The sequence below is a fragment of the Sminthopsis crassicaudata genome, chromosome 4 (assembly GCF_048593235.1).
Source record: "Sminthopsis crassicaudata isolate SCR6 chromosome 4, ASM4859323v1, whole genome shotgun sequence".
Taxonomy (NCBI): Eukaryota; Metazoa; Chordata; class Mammalia; order Dasyuromorphia; family Dasyuridae; genus Sminthopsis; species Sminthopsis crassicaudata.
Window position 1 is genome coordinate 351,465,319 of NC_133620.1, and position 22,658 is coordinate 351,487,976.

Genomic DNA, 22,658 nt, shown 5'->3' on the forward strand with positions numbered 1-22,658 from the left:
CTGACTGCTTTGAAACAGGCCATTCGTTTCAGGAGGCCTGATTATTTTATATACACATAAATGTCTGTCATGTCATCACTATAGGAAACTCCCAGTATGGGATCCTCTCCTTGCAAACTAGATTAGTTTCAACCTAGTTAATTGCTAGGGAAGCGCCTCAGCCTCTAATGGTGAAGAGTCAAACAGCTAATTGTCAGAGGCTGTAATGAAATACAGGTTTCCTTGGATTCAACCCCAGTACTATGGTCTCTGTAGAACCAGGTCTCTTTAGTCTATATAATGCACTTTAAATTATCTAAGTTTGGGACCTTCTCCATCTTTGGAAAGCTTAATTAAAAAAAAAAAAATGAATTAACTGGATCAACTAACTAAAAATGGAGGATATTCATTTCCATGACAGGAAACTTGGATAATTAGAGCAAACTATATAATATGACGTGTTTATTACGTCCTAGTGGAGTGACCCACTTCACTATCTGGGTGCTATGGGGATAGTCAGCAGATCAACATGGCCCAGGTGTGGGAAGTGAGACCACTCAACACCTGTGGCACTCACTTGAGGAGCTACACCAGTGAGCTCTAACAGATTCAGCTGTGTGTCACCTTGGCAAAAACTATGAACATAGTAAGGGCGCTTAAACATTGCTGATGGGAACTAAGAAAGTTTAAAGCTATGGCCTTGGTGAAGACCCAAGTAAGACATGGAAAGGCATCTTTAAAAGTCAAGTCTACAACATCAAAAGTCAATACTATAAAAAGAGATGGGAATTCCTCCATCCACTTGAGTCTTTTAAGTAGTCAAGACTAGAAACAAAAATCTGAAGAAAACAGTGATCTCTACACAATCGCTGAAGAAAGGCCATTTTGTCTCCAGGGATATCATAGGTAAGTGGTCCAGTAGTCTTTGGTGATGGACAAAGAGAGCATATACACAAACCACAAAACACCATTTAAACTCAAAAACAGTATTTCATTAAAAAAAATAATTCAAAACACATGGAACTCATCAACATTTATTCTTTCTTCTCACTGTCATCTGGTGCAGGGTCTATTGGAGGCTCCTCCACTGTTGCACTGTTGCTCTCTGAGCCAGTATTGCTGTCACTGGTTCCTTCTTCTGCCATACTATCTACTCCTTCTTGGCCACTCTCTTTATCTTCAGGGGTAGATGTACCTTCTTCACCATTTTGTTGACTTTCTGTAGTTTCCTCTGGGTGTGTCTCTTCTGCAATCAGATATTTTTCCACTGTCAGTTTGAAGGCTAAGACTTATTCTTCCTAAATATACTGATAAACTAGTGTTCTTGGGGTGAAATGTGTCAAAATTAGTGTTATTGAATAGTTATTAAATGTAAAGGCTGTTTCAAAAACCTCAAATCAAGACTTCCAGAGAAAGAGCCAACTAATATTTACTGCTTGCCTGTTTCTTTTAAAAGAACAAGGATTTTGGTCTAACATCTAATTCATTTTTTTCCCTTTTAAAATATGAGAATAAAAAGTTTTAAGAAATCACCTTCTAGTCAGATCAAAGAGGGATACATACCTTCTCAAAGTAATAAACCTTGATGCTGCTCATATTTCCTTCCAATAAGCTATCAATTCTATGCCCTTATACACGGAACACTGGGAAATCTGAATTAACCTGAATTTTTACTTTATCCCACTGTCCTTTCACTTTCCCACTACAATTTTGGCTGGCTCATCTAGTTCTCCTCCCTAAGACAGTCTGAGTTGTAAAAATATGAAACACTTCATGAATTTGTCACGGGGGACACACCAATCTTTTCTGCACTGTTCCAATTTTAGTATGTGAACTATTAATGTAAGAAGAGTTTACCTGATTCTTATACTAAATTTCTTTTGCTTCTTCCTCTGTCACACTTACTCAAGACCAAGTTTTTTTTTTTTCCGTTGCTCAGGAATAATATAAATTTGGAAATATTGATACAAAGAGTACATAGTTAAAAGTGTTCACAAAAAAACAATCTACACAAGTTTGCTAGGTAGCTCAAAAATTTACTAATTTCTCTTTGACGATTTTTTGAAAGAAACTTATTCTATCTAGACCAGTTCCTAATGTGCAAAATGTGGGGAAGAAGGCAACAGAGTAGTAAGGGAAGCTAGATTGGATGGCTTCCAATGTCTCTTCATGCTCTAAATCTAAGAATCTATGTACTAGAAGTTTTCTTTTTTTAGTATCATTCAAAACATTTTCAACATTAACCATGATTTTTTCCCCCAGAAAAAGGAAAAAAAATACTTCAACCTGAATCCTTACGTCCATCAGTTCTCTATGTGGAAGTGAATAGCATTTTTTATCATTAGTCCTTTGGAACTGTGGTGGATCACTGTATTGATTAGTTATTCAGTCTTTCACAGATGATTATTTTTACAACAGTTTTTACTGTGCAGTTTTTATTTTACTCACTTCACTTTGCATTAATTCATGTGTCTTCCCAAGTTCTTCTGAAACCACCCCCCCATCCCCAACATTTAGTATTATTTCAACATAACCATATATTACAACTTTGTTAGCCATTGCATATCTGATGGGGATCCCTTCAATTTCTAAATCTCTGCCACCACAAAAAAAGCTGCTATAAATATTTTTGGGCATATGGGTACTTTTCCTTTGAGCCCCTTAGGTATGCATAGCCGAATACAGTGATAGTGGTACTTCTGGGTGAAAGGGTCTAGTTTTATAGCCCTTTGGGTACAATTCTAAATTGTTCTCCAGAATGGCTTAACTAGTTCAGAGTTCCATATTTCCCTCCAATCCTGTCATTTTTCCTTTCTGTCATATTAGCCAATCTGCTGGGTATGAGCTAGTACCTTAAGAGTTTTTAAATTTGCATTTCTCTAAATTACTAGAGACCTGGAACATTATTTTCATTACTGGAGCTTTGATTTCTTCCTTTCATGTCCCTTGACCATTTATCAATTGGAAAATGGTTCTCATTCTTGTAAATATGGTCCAGATATTTAAGTGAAAAATGAGATCTTCAACAGAAAAACTAGTTGTAAAATATTTCCCCCAGTTTCCTGGGTTTTTTTCCTAATTTAAATTTTGGCTGCACTGGGTTTATGTATGCAAAAACTTTTAAATTTTATGTAATCAAAATTATCCATGTTACATCCTGTAATCCTATCTCATGTTTGGTCATAAATTCTTCCCCAATCGATACATCTGAGGGGTAATTTCTTCCAGGTTTCCATAATTTGCTTATTATATTACCTTTCATATCTGTCATATATCCACTTTTGAGTTTAACTTGGAATATGGCATAAAATGTTGATCTATGCCTAATTTCTGTGAGACTCCTTTCCAGTTTTTGTCAAATAGTGAGTACTTGCCCCAAATAGCTTGGATCTTTGTATTAATCAAACACTAGGTTATGTGTTTCCTTTTTTACATTGTATGCCTGAGCCATTCCACAGATCAAAAACTCTATTATACAGTAATAGATTACTTTGTAGTATTTGCTTTGTAGTACAGTATGAGATCTGGTATTGATAAACCCTCTTTCTTTCATGAATTTTTTTTTCTCACTAATATCTCTGATATTTTTGACATTCTGTTATTCCAGGTGAATTTTATTAATCTTTTAGCTCTATGAAGTAATCCTTTGGTAGTCTGATTTGTATGACACTGAATAAGTAAATTAATTTAGGTAGTATTGTCATTTTTATTATAAAAGCTAGGCCTACTCATGAGAAATTAAAATTTCTTCAATTATTTAGATCTGTCTTTATTTGTGTGGAGAATGTTTTGTAATTGTTGAACTGGGAGTCTTCTGAGAATCCTTGGCCCTGCCATGATTCTCCATGCTTTTGGAGCCCCATCTTAAGGTGTCCTGCTTGGTTGTGGCCCAATGTAAGATTGGCCCCTCATTCTATGCTCAAGCTGGTCATCTGAATCTCTCTCTTCTTTTCTATTTTCTATATTTGTACCTTTAAAACAAAACAAACAAACAAACAAAAATGCTGCTGGGATTAGAATCCAGCATTTTTTCCATTAACCCACTAGAACAACACTTTATTTCACCTTAGTTTCAGGGGCATAATAGGTCACCAATATGCTAAGAATGATTCTATTTTTCATTCCCCAAGAAATATTCCAGCTTAATGAATTTCTTCCAAGTAATTCATAGTCCCAATAATTTACTAAGGTTTGAGACTAGTCCCTCTTTCCTGGGAGAGGGATGTAGCTCTCAAATGACCCAGGAACAATTTTATAGGTATAAAAGATTCATAATCTTGAAAGCTCAGAAATATTCTTAACTGTTTTACTGCTTCCATTAATGGGCTGGAAAAAGTTTTTATAAATAAGTATTAATTTATTTACAAATGGTGAAATGAAACAAAGGATTATGCCTTGTTGCGTGGTAAATTAGATGAGAACAATATGTTGATTCTCAAGCTCTGCTTTAACCACAAGACATGCTTTGCTCTCCAAATTTGCCAAGATCAAAAACATCTTCATACTAAATAGTAAGAGACATAATCAAACTTTTAATTTTACTATCTGAAGTGTTAATCTACTGAATTAAGCCTTTACAAGGATAGTATTACTTTTTACATGTCAAACGAGGACATCAAACACCTGAATCTCAAGTCTGTGGTAAAGTGCCTCTTCCATTTCTTAGAATTAAAGTATGAGAGAGGACTGGGATGATCTCTGGTTGCTTCTCTTTGAATATTTTTAGATTGATCCTGCTTGTACACTGGAGAGGATTGGGAACAGGTAAAAGGTGGTAAAAGGTTAAAGGAACAAGAAAACTTTAAAACCGGACTCTCAAAGAATGCAGAACAGTGAAATGAGTTCTGGCTTTGAGTCAGAGGGCCTAGACTCCAATTCCATCTGAGAGTGTCCTCTGTGACAAGTCATAATCTCTGGGTTTCAGTTTCTCAATCTGTAAAATTGAGAGGATTGGAACATGGTTTCTGAGGTCCCTTTCAGCAGTAGATCTATGAATTCTATGAAGTTTTTCCATGGGGCATTTGTCACTATAGACAAGAAAACTAAGACTCAAGATGATGCAACTGCAATTATTTTCTGATTACTTCCGAAGAAAGAAAAGGGATTCCATTTGTTTGAAAGCCTTTACCCAGAGCTAGACTTTAATCTGTTCAGCCTTTCTAGATAATTGTAGAAAGGAAAAAGTTAAACACCATACCCATTGGCTCACACTTGAAGGAGTGTGATTTGGCCCCACTGCACAGGGTTTCAGACACAAGTGTCTGTTTTAGTGTCTCAAGGACAGATGTTACTACCTGTCTCCATTGGAGTGCTTTCCTCTTCCTTCTTCTCATCACCTTTGCTGGCAGTCTGGTCATCTTCTGTGGTGGTGGTGGTGGTGGCGGCGGCAGCAGCGGCAGCAGCAGCAGAAGCAGCAGCACTGACACCACTCTGACTGCGTTCTGCCTGCTCCATTGCTTCTTTCTCTCGTTCCTCCTGCCGTTTGCGGGCTTGTTCCTCTGCTTGGGCAATTTCAGCTGCTATTTTTTCCATGTCTACCTCCACTTTTAAGCTACACAACTACAAACCAGAAGAGGAAAAAAAAAAAAAAAAAAAAGGTCTTAACAAAGTTTCATTTTAAACAAGTAAATCTGGCTCAAAAATGGATTTATAAATATATATGAAATGTCATATTGTATGCTTTACAAGAATGTGTGAACCTAGGCCTTCTCTGAGACAAACTGTCAGTTTTTAGTTATTTGTCACATTTATCAGTTTGACAAGGAAAGCCATCAAAATTGATGGTTCCAAAAGCTCTCTCATAACTGATATTACAGAGCAGTCAGTAACATAATGACAATATAAGAATGAATAGAGGACTTCAATTTCAAAACTTGAGTTATTCAAGTCCAAGTTTTTTAGTCATTATGGGAAGGGTCACATGTGAATCCCATCTGATGAGAACATATTCTGAAAAACCTCATACTTAGGCATACTGTTTGACAGTTTTATATAACATATAAACATATATTTTTGTCACAAATGGGCTGTTGTTATAAGTTGGTTGTAAGGCACTCTTTCAAAAAGGGATAAAGCTATAGTAAAATTAATTTGCAAAGTGGTAGATAAAAAGCTGATCTGTGTTAGAAAGATGCGAGTTCAAGCTCTACTTGTAACATACAATGGTTATATGACCACAGCAAGTCACAACTTTTCAGTGTGCCAAGCAACCATATTATTTACTTTGATGGAGTTTTCACAAAGGAATTTTCAATGAAATTTCAAAGGAATATATCAATGAAATAAAAAAATTGGTTCCAAAAACAATAAAGAAGAAAGTTCTTATCACAAATAGAATTTAACTGTTACCCTCTTGAGTTCATTGTTAAATGAATCTGTGCTTTCTAAGAACTTCCTCTTCTTTTCCTGGTGACGTTCTTCTATTTGTAAGAGTTCAGCTTCTAATTTTCTCTGCAAAACACAAAATTCAGGTTCAGCTAACAGGCAGATGAGTGTCCCCCTTTATGCCCATTCCACTTAACAGCAAAATCTGGTTTAAAAATCCACCTTGCTTGTTCCAGTGGTCCCCTTCCCCCTTTTTGCATTGACACAGCATTAAAGAAGAGTTTTAGTTTTGCATTTTGTTTTTTTAATGCAATATTTTTAACATATTAAAATCCAGGAGAGGCAAGTGATTGTGGAATCTGTGTAGTTGGGTAGAAAATATAAGACTAGATTTAATAAGGAAAGACTTGTATTCAAATATTGCCTTTGATACTAACAAATTATGTAACCCTGGACAAATAATTAAGCTGCCCTCAGTTTTCTCACTTGCAAAATGGGAAAATAACAGCACTTGCTTCACAGGGTTTTTGGAGGAAAAAATGAAATAAAAGCATTTTTGCAAAGTTTAAAGTGCCATAAAAATGTCCTAAGGTGGTTGTTATGCAATAGAATTTCTTGTTAACTTGTTATTAATTTTCAAACTCTTCAATGATTTTAAGGTAAAATATCTTGAATTAAAAAAAAAAATAGGTATTTAATCTATATTTTAAAAACTGACAAAGTCCTATTACAAGGTGCTGTACTATAATTTAAAATGATATATTATTATGTAGTAAATTTCAAGGGGAAGATCTCACCCTTAATCTCTTCCTCAAACCAGAAAGAGATTAAACAATGTACAGGTATTCAACATGTACTTTCATGAACAGTATAAAATCAGGTCCCCTACTGCACAGCTCTATTCAAGAAGTGACAAATGTTTTCTAACTAAGCACTCTTTACCTGATGAACCATTAAGGACTGAACCTGTCGTTTGAGAACCTGCATTCTGGCTGTGGTAACAACTGAACGAACATCTGGCACCACACTTTCACTTAGTATCTCACTGATTAGACGATGGTTTCTTTGGAAACGGGCAGTAGCTGTGTGCTTCATTGAAAAACCATCATCATAGTCTGAAATAAACAAAATGTTTGTGAAAATGCTACTCAAGTACAAATATAGGATGGTATTGCAAAGTGAACAATTAATTGCCTCATTAGCAATGGTGCTGGGCTTATCCAAGAATGGTGTGGCACAAAGCCATGCAATGACCACTCTGATGTTAAACATAGACTAGGACATGTGGAGATAACCAGTCAAGCTGGGAAGTTTCTTACAAACTTTTATGGGACAATGAATAGCAGAGGAGTTGGCTGAAGTGCAATGGGAGATAGAAGTAAATTTTTTTTTGGTTTCAAGGCTGCCTATTCACATTGATTGAATCTGTCTTTCATTCTTGGCAATGACTTAAGCATTTAAGATAGGTAAATTATTGTGAAGTTAATAGAGTAAAACCTTTATTTTCAAATTTTTATAATATTATAGTACTATAAATGTCCATTTGTTAAATTAAAGTATAATTTTTTGTTTGACTTCCTGGGATGGGCTAACTTCAAGCAATCCCCTGCATACAATGCCTTATGCTTTTTCCTTTTAATTTAAGACCAGTCATAGGAGAATTGAAAGTATTCTGAGGGTCCTCTCCACCTTCCTTTGTTCTTTACAAACATTCAGGAAGAAAATTCTGATCACAAATTGAGAAGTTTATCAGGTATTCTGAGGACAAAGAATAGGAAAAAACCAGAAACAGCAGCAATTGTATATATTTTTTTAAAGCACAAAAAGGGAAAGTGGTAATGAAAGGCCCTGCAGGCTTGTGCTTAATATCAAGACCTCTTTTCATTTAGCTGTCAAAGCCCATCCTTTTTACCATCTGGATCCTCTGCAGGTTGGATGCTCATATAAGGTTCTCCTTTCTCCATTCGAGACTGCCTCTGTCGACTTTCCTCCTCTAATGCAGCTTCAGCTCGACTTTTTGCATTGATGTAAGCAAGGTATGCAGGTGAATTATGATAGGCCTTCATAGATTCATTATATTCTATCTGCAATTTGACAAAATTGGTTTTTCACACTTGCAATTAAAATATCCAAATGGTCTGTTCTGTGTTCTTACTCTGCTCCTGGATACATTACCTTTTCTGCTTCGTATTCATTCAAATATTCTTGTTTCTCTTCATCAGTAAGGTCTCGCCACATCCCACCAATAATTTTGCCAATCTCCCATAACTTTAAGTCAGGGTTGGAAGCCTTTACTTGGTCCCAAACCTTAAAAAGAAAACATCCATATTTTTAATATTGATCAAAAGTACCTGTGGGCTTAAAAATAGTCTTGGGTTAAAAAAAACATAAAAGCCTATACTTAAAACTAGTGTTAAGATTGGAAATTCTGCTTTAAAATAGAAACAAGTCCTCTACTTGATATATTTTCTTTTTCTTTTTCTTTTTTTTTTTTTGGGGGGGGGGGGAGAAAGCAATTAAGGTTAAGTGACTTGCCTAGAGTCACACTGCTAGGAAGTGTTGTGTCTGAGACCAGATTTGAACTCAGGTCTTCCTAACTTCAGGGCTGGTGCTCTATCCACTGCGCCACCTAGCCGCACCCACTTCTTGATATTTTTGTACCTACCTTTCTGCTGTATCTCATATAGGGCATCAGAGGCTTATCTGGTGGCTTTGGGGGTTTGGGAATTGTAATGCCAGAGGAAGCCTGTTAAAAAAAAAAAAAGAACTGGATAATCAGTTACAAATAGTAACATATTGCAACCTGGAGATAAGACATAAAAACAATAATTTTTTTTTCTACTTGTCCATTGATACAAGATTCAGTTTTCTCCACTGAAAGATGTCTTCACAAAAGCATTCCAGAAAACCAAGAAAATGTCTCTGAAGGTACACTGCTTTGTCAACTTAATACTTAAGCCAAAAAGACGGTAGAAGACAAAAGCAGCATGAAATGATTTAGACATCAGAAATATGGATACATGTCAGTGACTTACAGTTGAAACACTTAACTGGCATTCTAAGTCCTTTAATTTGCAAATAATTGGTTCCAATGACATACAGTCAACACTTGATTATCTGCACCAAATCCTGAGCCCTCTCAGCACTTAGCAGACAAATCTAGTTTGCTGATATGCTGTTTTGTCATTTTTTTTAACTAAACAACAAAGTACCTAGACTTAGTAAATTTCCAAATTCAAAACCAAAAAACCCCCAATCCTACCTTCCAAAACAAAAACCAAACCAACTACTTAAGACCAAATCAACAACCCAAAATATCCAAACCATTACTTACCAACCTTAGAAACTGGGTAACTTTCAATTCTTCACTTTTATATTTGGGTTCAAAAATATCAATAGCATAAGCACAAGATGGGAGATATATGATTATAAAGTAATTCATGTAAAAAAAGCTCTGGGGCCTTTAAGAACATACTACCAGCTTAAAAAGAGTCAACAACATGTTAAAGCAACTCAAAATCCTGGGATCTTAGGTTGTTTTAAGGCGAAGAATATTTGGAATAGGAGAGATCCAAGTTTTTGTACTGTTCTGAATATTTTGTCTAGTATTAGGAGGAATATTTTAGGAAGGAGAATGAGGTAGTGACGGGCACAGGAATTAGGATGGGAAAACCATTTTACACTAGAATGTGCTAAAGGAGTTGGATATGTTTAGCCTGAACAAAGGGAGATTTAAGAGGAACAGAATAGTAATCTTCAAGTATCTGATGCACTGCATTAGTTAATAGGATCTCTTTCTCTTTAGTGAATAGGTTAAAAAAAAAAAAAAAAAAAGCAAGTTAATAGGGAACTACAATAGAAAATACAGGGCTCTAGGGTACTTAGGATTTGGAAGCTATATTAACTATGAAAAGTTCCATATTGCGTAACATAATTTTCATGTAAACTATAGAGAAAAGGAAAAGAAAGAGATAGGAGAAAGAAGATACAGAGTGAAGGGAAGAAAGAATAGAAAGGAAAAAAAAAGCAAAGGAAGGGGAGAGGGAGAAAAGAAGATTCTCATCATATGACTTTTAACTATGTTAGATAGCGGATGACCTCAGGCCCAAGAAGGTATTTGGGGGCCCTTTTCCTTGGAGGCATCTAGGTGGGATAGTAGATAACAGTGTTGCACCTAGAGTTGGGAAGATATGAATTAAAATCTTACTGCACACAATTACTAACTTTGTGTTCCTAGACATGTCACTTATCTTCTGCTGAACTCAAGTGTCTTCAACTGTAAAATGGGGATAATAGCACCTACCTCCTAGGATTACTACTCTGAGGATTGCATGAGACATTTGTTGTAAACAGTGACTGACACATAGCACATAGCAGCTGCTAAACAATTTTTTATTCCTTCCTTTCCTTACTCTGAAATTCTAAGGTTTTATTTAAAAAATTCCCTATAACAATGCAAAAGATGGAAATGGCAGAATTGGAGGAGTAAAGACAGGCTCCAACATATAAATGTACTATATTTTAAATTTGTATTATGTAAAATTCGTTTGTAAATTCGGTATTCTAAACAATTTTCTTTTAGAAACAATGCCATACATAAGGGATTATATAGACTAGCACAGACCATGTCTCTGGTTTTTGTCTTCAATGATTACTTCACATGAGGCTAACTGAATCGAAAGAGAGTGAAAGGGGTCTCCTAGCTTGCAGTACTTTTTATTTTTTGTAACATCTCTTGAATAAATGTGCATATTTCTTTTTACTGATATTGCTATCACTGGTGGGAGACATCACCACCTCAAGACTGAACTAGTACAATAGTCTGCTGGTAGTGTCTCCCTTCTGCTTCACTATCAAATTAATCTTCCTAAAACACAGGATTTGAATTTTCTACCCTTGTCATTCAATAATGGCTCCCCATCATGTCTAGAATCAAATATAAAATTCTATGTTTGGCATTCAGAGTCATTCACAACCTGGTATTCTCCTCCCTTTTCAGTCTTTTTTTTTTTTTTTTTTTAAATCTTAAAACTGGTCCTTTACCTCCACTCTTCCATACTGTGATCCAATGACACTGGCCTCCTTTCTGTCCCTTGAAAAGAATGTATAACTAAACTGATGTAACCTATATTTGCACTCAAATTATCAAAATTTTACCCCTAAGCTGTAAAGCAATAAAAATAATAGGGCCTACCACCAGAGTAGGGTGACTAAGAAGGCACCTATATATTTCTAAAAATTATTACTTAATTACAATTTTTGAGTTAGCAGTTACTTTGTTTGAATTTTTTGTGTCATATGATTTTAAAATCCTTCCATGTCAAAATCCTCAACCTTCGGCAAATAAGAATGTTATTACAAGCAGTAAAACCAGAAGGCAACACTGCTTGGGTTCCAGAGAAGGAAATAAAAAAGATCAAATTATGGTACTATCTACCCACATTAGACATTTGGAAGATTGATTTTTTTTTTTTTTTTTTTTTTTTTTAAGGAAGGTTGCATTAGTGATATTATCTCCTAGTAGATTTTTTTTTTTTTTTTTTTTTTTACCATTTCCTGAATTATATTTTAAAAACATTAAACACAGGAAGTTGTCCCAAGTAGTTAGCTAGTTAATTTGCAAAAAATACAGTGAAACTCCATTATTAGGCAATGAGCAATCCTCAATAGTTACTTTCTGGCTGGCTCAGGGGTTTATCTCGTCAACAATTTTTTAAGAGGCTTTTAGGCCTCTTTACTATTCTGGCTGAAAATAATAAGATAATTTTTGATATATACACCTAAACAGAAGATACCTTTTCTTGATGACTTTGAATGGTATCATATTTGTCAAATGCTAGTCTCATTAACTGGGCTGCAATTGTTACTCTCATACTTTCTAATTTTGGAAACCAAAGAGTATGACTAAAATACCCAAGATATGAATTATTTTGCCTTTACAATTCTTTGTGAAGAGCTGACTGCTATCATTAGATTTTCAAAAAAAAGTTTCACTGGTACTTATAGGAACGTAGTTATTTGTTTTGTCTATAGGTTGAGAATATAGGGAAACAAGGTTTTAACACAGACTGAGGGAAACTCACAGAAAGAAATGGAACAAATGATCTTGCCTAACCATATCTTTCATTTTATCTAGGAAGAACTAAGATCCATAGAGGTTATCTGTAACTTGCCCAAGACACAGAGCTACTTAGGAATAGAAAAATGATTGGAGCCACAGGTTTCCTAATTCTGAAGCTAACCTCAGGGCTTTTTCCATTGTCCTTTACCATTTTTTGGGAATCTCTTGAATTGATGTGTATCCTCAAATCTCAAATGGATTTTTCAGACTAAAATATGAAAATAAAGCATTAACCATAAAATACATTTGTTTCTGGTTCTGGCACATAGCAGATTTAAAACATACTTGATGACTTACAGAGTAATTCAGAAAAATTCTCATAGATGGGCAATCAAGAAGGTAATTTTAAAATTGCCATCTCAGCAGTATTAGAAATGAGTTAACTAAAAGAATACTGAATAAAACTGTCAAAAGAGACCTGGATTAAAGTTCCATTTTTCTTCCTAGTTATATAAATGCCTTGAACTTTTTTAGTCCTGTTTCCTTATCTAGAGAATGCTAAGTACTTGTATCAAATGTATCACAGGATTGTTATATCAAATAATATATGTGAAAACCTATGTCAAAGATTCTATTTATATGTTCTTTGAGGTCAGTTTATATATACAAGCAGTAGTTTTGTGCTTCACTCACCAATCCCACATCTGCCAATTATATTACCTATTTGTGTCAAACCTAAAGGGTCCTCTTTAAAGGGGGTTTCTGTTTTTATAGAGTCTTTTAAGAACTTGGCTTACAACATTACAGTGTGGTAGAAAAAGTACTGCCCTTGGAGTCAGGAAACCTAGTTGTTAAACTCAGCCTTGTCACTAACAAGTGTGTATTTGTGGGCAAATTATTAATTTGTCTGGGCCTCTTTTCTCATCTTATGTTCAATTATTATTTCTACTATAGTTTGACAAATGTTAACATAGACTGTAAGGGTAAACATATTCATGCTGCTTTAGGACCTTTCCATTGTTACTTTTTTCCTTTTGGTCTGAGGACTCTGAACTCACCCAACAGATGTGCCCAAAGTTATGAAAAAAGTACTCAAGCAGGTAATCATAATGGATCAAAATTTTTTTTTATAATTTTTTTTTTTAGCTAGATTCCAGTGAGGGTAAAAAATATAAAGTAAAATAAAATTCATAAAAGATTGGACCTACTAAGAGTAATAGCAGAAAGAAGATTAAATACTTGTAGAATAGATCCACAATTTTAAAGAGTGAAGAGAACAGATGTCCTAGAATTCATGTCTACAATGTTTGAAGTTATTGAACTGAAATTAATAGCTTCATTTAAAAGGCCTCTCAGGGCAAGGATTTAGGAAAGCTTAGCTAGTTAAAACTTAATCTTTCATCCACAAGAGAAAAATATAAAGAAAGCAATTGAAAAAGAACCCAAAGAGCCACAAATTCCTAAACTCCACCATTTACATACCAACCCACCCTAGAGTCAGCATACAATCAAAATGCTGTCCTAAGATATCAATCATCAGGATGGAGAAGGGGAAAAGGGATTAGAGTTAGGATAGCAGTTTTCCAGCTCTTCCCTCAATCCTTGGTGGACAATGAATTCACATGTCAGACACGCTCAGTTTTAAATTCAATATACATTTCAAAGTAAAAAAGAAAATTATTTTGAGATTACAGATATCATTATTTCTACTCCATCAGTACTGATAATCAAGAGCTGACTGTAGAACAGTTTCAAATTCATTATTCCATTTAATTTGCTGCCTGCATCAACTTTCCGCCAGTATTTTGAATGAACTATATAAATTTTATTTTGTCCTTTAATTATATATGTATTATTAATCTGTCACAATCTTGCCATTTCAAAGTTAAGCACTCAGGCTGGAAAAACAAAAAACATACATAAAAGTTGTATGCATTAAAGAATGCATACACACATGCACACACTTAGGATTCTCTTCTAAAATACCATGAAATAGGCATGGCACATAAAACCTGATATGCTTGTGAAATACAAATCATGTAGAAACAATGAAAAAACTAGGAGGAGAGGAATCCATCGAGCCAAGAAATGGATTTAACACAAATTTTGATAATAGCTTCCGCTCACAGTTTACTACAGGGTGAGAGGGTTTCTTTTATGTCTATCAATCAATTATACTACCCATACCTAGAATATATTTCAACTGTAACAGCCATTCAATGAATAAATTTTAATTAACATTATATTTAGATTTGGAAATCTTTTTGATTTATAAGTTTATGATATGGTTTTTAAATTTTTGATTTTTTTAATAATTAAATTTACTTGTATGAGACAAGCCTATTGAATTTAATGCCATCAAATCCTGTTAAGAGTGAGCTTATAACGTATTAAAGGTTGTTCATGTAACTTAAGTAGCATAACAAGTTTGAAAAAATCTATTTCTTACATTGCTTTCTCTTCCTATCCTGGAAATGGATGTCATATTCATCAAATTTTGACCTGAAAGATTTATTTCCTATAGCAAAGGTAACATAAAGAACCTTTATCTTTTCAAATGAAGAGAAATAGGTTTGCTTTCTTTTGGTGACTGCTTGGGAATCTGTTATTAAATTCAAAAAACAAATGAACTGCCAGTATTATCAAGAGAGAATGGAAATCTCAAAAGTTTCTGGCAGACCAGGACAGTCCTCCCTATCCTTTATCTAACCTACTCAATAGGCTTCATTCTTAATTAGAAAGTTAGCTCTTTAATCTAATCCCTAAAACATTAGAAAAAATATAATCTTCTCTATCTTAAAAGGAGACATTTAATCTTCAAAAATTTGTGGATTTGTCTACTAAATTATATATTTAGGCTTCCCCCTACTGATCAAGAAGAACAAGATATTCTTCTGCTCTAAGCATTTTTTCCCCCAAAACTCCATTTTGGGGAAATGTAAAATATTACAATGGAAGTGCACAAAATATTGGAAAAAGCAAAGTTAATTTTGTAGTCAAATTATTTTTTAAAATGGCTGTATCCATGATTTGGAAGGACCTAATTGAAGCCATTTCTGGTCAACTCCAGGTGTCTGCTGGATGCTGTAATAGTTGATTCTCCTACCGTGACCCGGCTGTTGGTGCCCGGGTTCCCTCCCAGCCTGTAGTTGTTGTAGGCCAGATGACTGTATGGATTGTATCCCACAAACCCTGGTGTGCTGGGCATTTGCTGATGGAAACAAATGAGACAAAAACACGAATGAGAAATGAGCTCAAACGAGGAAAACACAGAAATGAAAAATGATCTGCATATGGCATGCAAAAGCAACCTGAACTTAAACAAGCAAATGATGGGTTGTAGTTGGTTGGCTTTTTCAATATGGAAACATCTCCAAGAGAAACCTGTTTGCAGGTTTGTTTTTATTTTGGCAGATAAAGCATTTAGTTTTACTAAAGATTCAGAATTACTTTAAAATCAACTAAAATGGGTGGGCATGGGTCTAAAAATGACAAACACATACATTCTAATTTAGGCTATTAAATGGCAAAACTCAGGAATATATGGTATTTTGAGACAAGAGGCCTGGAAACATGATACACCAGAGGTCCAGGAACATTTTTACATACAAGACAGCACACTGTTAAGCAATTATGTGGACACCACCAATGATGCCATCTACCAAACACACAAATAAAAACAAGCAATGGATCTGCTCTCAAGATATATATATATATATAATATGTATATATATAAAATATAATTGCATGTAAATGTGAAAAATGACAAGCACCTGCTTAACTAAGACGGGGTTCCCAAATACAGGGGAACATACCTTGTGGAATTCAATGGATGTCAAACACATGATTTCAAAACAAAGACTTGTAAGAAATGCATGGATTTTGTTTAAACTTTCTTTTTGGGCTACATTCTATTCTTAAAAAAAAAAAAAAAAATCCAGTCACTTTTATAAACTCCTTTTTCTTCTTCCACTTCCGCTTCTTTGATTCGTCTTCTAGAGCTCAATCCCGAATACTTCCTGAATTTTGTCTTATGGTGTACTACTTCTTTAATCAATTCCTACATAATAGTCTTTAATTTTTCTTTTCCTACTTAGTTCTTTTATAGCACTAGACATCTTAAAAATTCAATTTCTTAATTTGTAGCAAAAACATTGTGTTTGTCAGTACAGTGAAATGGGGTCTTAAATGGCCCTAAATTCATTATACACAGGAGCCTCATATGATTTCTATCAGTTTATATAAACATATTCAATGTTCATGAGAATCACAACAAAGATGCATAAAATGCAACAGAGACACTAAAAATAGTCAATTCTTTTCTTATGAAACTCAAAACCAAAACAAGCTGACCAAGCTGACAACAACCATTTCATCTGAACATTTTGATTCACAACTTTAGCCCTATATAATACAGACACGAAAATTCATAAATTCACCCTGATTCAACTCATTAGTGCAAAATAAAAACAAATCTCAAAATATGCTGTTGTGACCCATCCTTAGTATCTAAATATAATGTACAAAGAAATACTGAATTTAAATATTAGGAGAAATAGCTGTTGATCAACTCTTGGTCTTTCCTATTATGGAAGACTCAAAAAACAATTTAGGGAGTCAAAGTACAGAAGAAATGCAAAGTTAGAGATGAGTGCATTTATTCTGAATAGTACATTTTGGGGAAGAAAAGAGCCATTAATTTGATATCAGTCTGTTATCAGAATTCTTACCAATCAATAACTAAAGCAATATTATCATGATATAACAATGTAAAACTATTTCTCAAGACAGGTAGAAATACATTTTTGTATTTTAGCAATAGAAACAAGATGTGATTTTTCAGTTGATAAACATTTAGAATTACAAATAAATTTGAATTTTTGCCTAAATACTGACTAAAAGGGTTTATTTCTATCAATGAGTATCTCTAACAAGTTACAAAAATAATGAGAATTATTAAAATAAAGTAACGTAAGAAAAACCAAGTGAACTACAGAACTAAAATAAGAAGCTGAAACATTACAAATCATATCAATTTCAAAACTATACTTAAGATTTTAAACATTTGTTCAATTTCATTTGTATGACGCTTAATATAGAGATAGCTTATTAATAAATGTTCTTTGATTTAAGGGGAGTGTAATACTTCACAGACCCTTCAGAATCATTTGTCTAACACAGAAATGACCACATTTATGAATGCTTAAGACTTGTGTAAATTATCCTATTTGAAAGCATGCAATATGATTTTAAAATTATGTTAAAAGCATCTCACTATACAGAGAACAAAAAATTGCCAACAAATGTAAATAAAACGTAGTTAATTTGAAACAATAATTACCCTAGTGATTATATGATGGGGGGAGACACATAAGTAGCAACATATAAAGAATCTAGTATTAATTAGTATGATGCAAAAGCTCAAAATAATCTGATATAGGGAACACTGAGATTTTATATACATGGGTTTGTGATACAGTGAACTAGCTCAATGTTTCTTAAAACTCCTAAGAATCAAGTCCATTGAAGTCTGACAAACAAATTATTCAAAATCAGATTTGCAGACTGGACAATTACTTTCATGTTGACCAGGTAAGGGTCTTGTATGCACTGGGCCAGATCTTGCTGAAAAAAATAAACTACTCCACTGTAACTATGACTATCTCTCTATTTAATGAAATGTAATGATACTATTATTTTAGTATAATATGGCCCATCTATAACATAGTCCTTCCCTGAACAGTATGAAAATGTTTTACAGCAAGTACTTAAGAATTGTTATAAAATTAGGGATCTCACAATTCTAAAAAGATTTATATAACTAAAAAAAAAAAAAAAAAATGGACAGAAGGAAATAAGCAACAACCAACTGAAGGCAAGATTTTTTTTTTATTGAAGAAAATGCAATGTTCTGACAGGTAAAAATCCAAGTTTTTTCACTTAATAAGTTGATGGGATTAGCCTACATGACTTCTAGGGTCCCTCTGAGCTTGAAATTCTATAACTTCTTTTAAAATGATGACTATTGCCAAGATAAAAAGATTTAAATTTAGAGTTATGATAATAGGGTCCTTATTTTTTCCCAGTACAAGAAAAACTCACCATTGGGAATTTATTTTGCAATTGAGAGATCACTGTATCTTGGCAGTTTATTCTTTTAAAACTTCATGGTTAGTTCAAGGCAAAATGTGAAGAAATTTTAAATATTTAGAAGGAAATTGCTATTTTTACATGAAATGTTTTCATTCTGGTTGCTGTATTACTGAACGATTGCTACTGGAAGACATCTGGGTTTTTGTAGCAAGGCCAGACTTGGCTATTACATTAACAAGAAAATTAAAACTTACTGTTGCAGGAGCTGGGGTGGGAGGTGGGGCATAAGATGGTCTTTCTGTTTGAAAGAAAATAAATAACTTCTTGTAAACAACGGAGATATAATACTAAGCAACAAAACTACCAATGGCCCTGATTTGAAGAAAAATTTGAGAAAGAATATTTTGGAATTCCCATTTGCTAGGGCATTAGTCCCTTATTCACATAGTTTGATAAATATAAAAAATGAAACTTACTTGACATTTTGGAAGATTAAGTTCTCAGTCCCTTAACAATGAACTTGGGACACTAAAAAAAAAAACAACAAAACAACAAAGAAAATCAAAAGTATGCATGAGAGAATGTTTTCCTAAGCAGTCAAAGAATATGATAAACAAAATAGTGTTTCTGGGTAAAACAACTCCAATTTTTGCCTTTTCTCCCTTTGTGGGTAGGAAGTTAATTTTCCAGAATTAAAACGACTATTATAAATTATTCGGGGAAAAAATAACAGCAATTGGACATAATTTTTAAAAGTTTACTCTGAAATTTTATGAAATTACAGAACTATTTTCATTTCAAGAAATAACTGCTGATAAAATAAGTAAATTTAAAGATGTTCCTTTTAAAAACGATTGGTACAAATAGCTAACCAGTAACTGCTTTATATTCAGTGTCTTTGAAAATTGGTCATTATTTGAAATTGGGTAAAGAGTAAAAACGTCCACTTCTTAAGATAAAACTACAAATATTCAAAAAGAGAAGCAGCTCCGGTACATAAGCAAGGGCAAGGGATCTAAAATCAAAGGCCTCAGGTTTTAAAAAATCACTTCACAGTAATGGGCCTCAATTTCCTCATCTGCAAAAGGAGATGATCAGACTTGATCAAGAGCTCTCAGTCTGGGGTCCATTAATTTTTTTTTTTTTTTTTTTTAATACTTTTGACACATGTATTTCAATGGAGTTGGTTTCCCTTACTTCCTTTATTTTAAAAATTTTTAAATTATGAAATGCCTTTACCACACTCAAAGAGTCCAAGGCACAAAAATTTTAAGAATCTTTGATCTAGATCTCTAAAGTTCCTTGGAAATCTACATCCTATATACTTGTTTTATTAAACTGTTAACTTTTACAGAATAGTAGCGTTTCAATCTATTACGTTCTGAGATTGGACAAAGCATTTATGAGCATAAAGTGACTAAACAGGGCAGCCAAGGACAGTGGAAAGAACACTGTCTCCAGAGGACCAGGGTTCTATAACGCCACTTCTATATGTGTTTTAAACCTGTGTAATCTTGGCTTAAGTCTCTCTGGGCCTCGGCTTCTAATTTTAAAAATATAGGGTGCGGGGAAAAGAGATTGGCCTGGGTTAGCTCATAGGGTCTCTTCCAGCTTTAAATTTATGACATTATGATGGTGTTTGTCTTAAGGAAAAGCCTCATTCTAAACACATACAAATGGGAACGCTTGAAATAAAAATCAGAAAAATGGCAAAGTTAAGGGTTCCTTTATAAAGGCCCTAACAGGATAACGTTCACCCAGCATCACACCCAGTGACTGCAACGTGGAATGAATGCATCAGACAAAGATGATTTGGGGGGCATGTGTCACCTCCACAAGGTTCCTTAGAACACGGGAATCACGTTTGCAACGGGATGGGAATTCCTGATGGACACATACGCTAGGGACCCCCCACTTTTAAGGAAGAGGAGCATGCAGATGTCATGGAGCTCTAGCTATGGAGTCTTCCAAGCTGTCACCTTCGAGCCTGCTCGGCCGGATTCCGGCCGCACTCCTGGAGGGAGGATGGAAGACCCGGGCTGCTCCCGGGTAATGAGGTCCCCACCCCGCGATCCAGGCCTCCACATTAAGTTCTCTCAGTAAGGAGACCGAAAGGGACAGAGCGGCTCCTCTGGGGCCGCGGCCTATACAAAGAGCTCCGGTTTCCCGGTCCGCGGTCGGCGAGCTCCAGAGGCCACTCCAGCTGCAGTGGTCCCAGACTTCCCTCCTTCCGTTCCTCCCGCCAGGCCTCTAGGCCGTCCCGCCGCCCAGCTTGGTCCGGGTTCGGGGTAAAGACAGGGGCGCCGCGGGGCTCTCACCCCCGGCTCAATGGCCCCCTATTCCCCGTCTATCTTCACTTACCCGGGTTCTGGAGAGAGGCCGCCGCTCCGGCTCCTCTTCCTTTGTCCCGCGCAGGCCCCACCCCCTCGCGCGGCGCAGCCGCTTTCGCGGTCGCACTTTCGACACAAGATTGGACTAATAATTGAAGCCAAAGGCGGCTCTTGGGAGGAAGGAAGAGCGCAAAGCAACGGCATTTCCGTGCAAGGAAGGATCTGAGACCAAGTTTGTCTGTATTTTTCCTCAAAGATTCTCGAATTCCGGTTTTTTCTAGCTGGCCGCAGATTCGCCACAAGAGCGGGAGTGGGAGGGGCGGGGAGGAAGATGACTGCCCATAGATAGGAAGAGGCCCAGTAGGAAGCAGCCGCTCCTGGAGGCGTGGCCAGCGCGAGGAGGCTCCGGGTGCGTGGCGAGTGTAATACCTCGTGGCTCGGAGCGCGCGCTCGCACGGACTCGAATTGGGGGAAGATGTGAGACTCGCCGTTGCGTAAGACTGAGGTTGTGCGTGTGCACGTATGCGTACGTGCGCGCTATTCTGGTTCGTAGCGTGGTCCCGAGGGCGGTCTGCCGAGAGCTGCTCACTCCTTTTCTGAGCGGAGTTCAGGTTCAGCCGCTTCTCTCTCCTAGTCTGGCCGCAGTATTTGTCCACGACAAATAAACTCGTGACCCCGGCGGGCGAAGAGGGAGGGAATGACCCACCACGAGGGGTGGGGTTAGGATCTATAGAATTCAGAGCTGTAAAGAATTTGGGGAATAGAACATCTTGCCAGCATCCATTTGTTTTACAGGAGAAACTGATTTAGAGAAAGGTAATTGACTTTCCAGTGTCCCACAGGGATTAAATAGCAGGAGCTAGAGGCATCTCCAATAACACCAAATTAGGGGATTGCCCGCTCTCTTACTTCTCTCCTCTAGCGTTTGTGTGCACTGTGGCAGTGTAAGCTCTGGTGCTTTTATCCCTACCTGGGGTTTCAGGGCAATCTCAGGGAAGAAAAAGGGCGCCTCAGAGAGAACAACTTGCATCCTGGGGATGAAGGGAAAGGAGGTTGTTGCCAGGCAACTAATCTGCCTGTTTCCATAGTAACCTGCTAATTACCTTGTGAGCGTTCAGATCACAGACTCGGAAAGTTAGGATTGGGGCGGGGAAGAAAGATTTTACAGAATCTCTGCCCTGGAAATCTTAAAAGTAGTGGAGAGATGCGGTGGTGATGGGGTCGGAAAGTGAAAAAGAAAACGCATCTCCATTTTTACCAATTTCTCTCTGAAATTTAGCATTTCCTTCAATAATGAATAAACATACACACGTTATCCTGAGAAAAAGGTGTGTAGGTTTCACCAGATTGCCTTTTGGTCTGGGGAACCAAAAAAAAAAAAAAAAAAAAAAAAATTGGAAAGTCCTGGCCTAGTCCAGTACTTATTTTTGACAGATGAGAAAACAGGTCCACAGAGGTGAGCTGATTTCATTTGACTTAGATTAGTTATTAAATCAGTTTAAGATTGGAATTTAAGGTTCTTGATTATCAATCTAAGGGCTTTTCTAAGCCCTTTTTTCTCCACACACACACCCCTATGTATACACACATATATGTGCAAGTATGTATGTGTATAAATACAGACATACCTCTATATGTACACTAGCTATCTATGCCCCCTTTCTCCTTGTTCTACAGTGTGATCATGATCCTTTAAGGCACTCCTCTTTCTTTTCTGCCCTGCTTCCTTGTCATTCTCATCAGGAAACCAGGGCATTTCATTGTCTGGGACCAAGATGTGAGGAGGAGACCCCATCTTCCTTTTCATACTAAGGTCTCTTCACTCATCTTTCAGTTTCTTCACTCTTTCCCTATGACAAGCTCTTTTGATA

At 35.8% G+C, this 22,658-nt stretch overlaps 1 protein-coding gene across 5 annotated transcripts; it reads right to left on the reverse strand.

Moving 5' to 3' along the window:
* Positions 1-949: 949 nt before the first annotated feature.
* Positions 950-21,235, reverse strand: SMARCE1 (SWI/SNF related BAF chromatin remodeling complex subunit E1). Of its 5 annotated transcripts, none has more exons than XM_074261455.1 (11): positions 20,819-21,235; positions 18,934-18,985; positions 18,712-18,755; positions 15,471-15,575; positions 8,969-9,049; positions 8,479-8,610; positions 8,216-8,387; positions 7,246-7,418; positions 6,328-6,429; positions 5,274-5,538; positions 950-1,225 (listed from the first exon to the last, which is right to left on the reverse strand). In XM_074261455.1, exons 2-11 carry the CDS (start codon positions 18,938-18,940, stop codon positions 1,014-1,016), a joined length of 1,293 nt encoding a protein of 430 aa, XP_074117556.1. In that variant the 5' UTR covers positions 18,941-18,985; positions 20,819-21,235; the 3' UTR covers positions 950-1,013. The 5 variants fall into 5 exon arrangements, with proteins under 5 accessions (XP_074117556.1, XP_074117557.1, XP_074117559.1 ...); XM_074261456.1 differs by having other exon boundaries at positions 20,437-20,827; XM_074261457.1 differs by lacking the exon at positions 950-1,225 and adding an exon at positions 3,733-3,950.
* Between the last annotated feature and the right edge of the window lie 1,423 nt (positions 21,236-22,658).

Bases quoted from the DNA above. Each gene is read 5' to 3' on its own strand.
- SMARCE1 (XM_074261455.1), bottom strand. The intron at 7,419-8,215 runs GTAAAAAGGATG...TGTTTATTTCAG, and splicing joins ACCTGCAGAGGATCCAGATG to ACTATGATGATGGTTTTTCA. The intron at 6,430-7,245 runs GTAAAGAGTGCT...TGTGTTTTGCAG, and splicing joins AGTCCTTAATGGTTCATCAG to AGAAAATTAGAAGCTGAACT.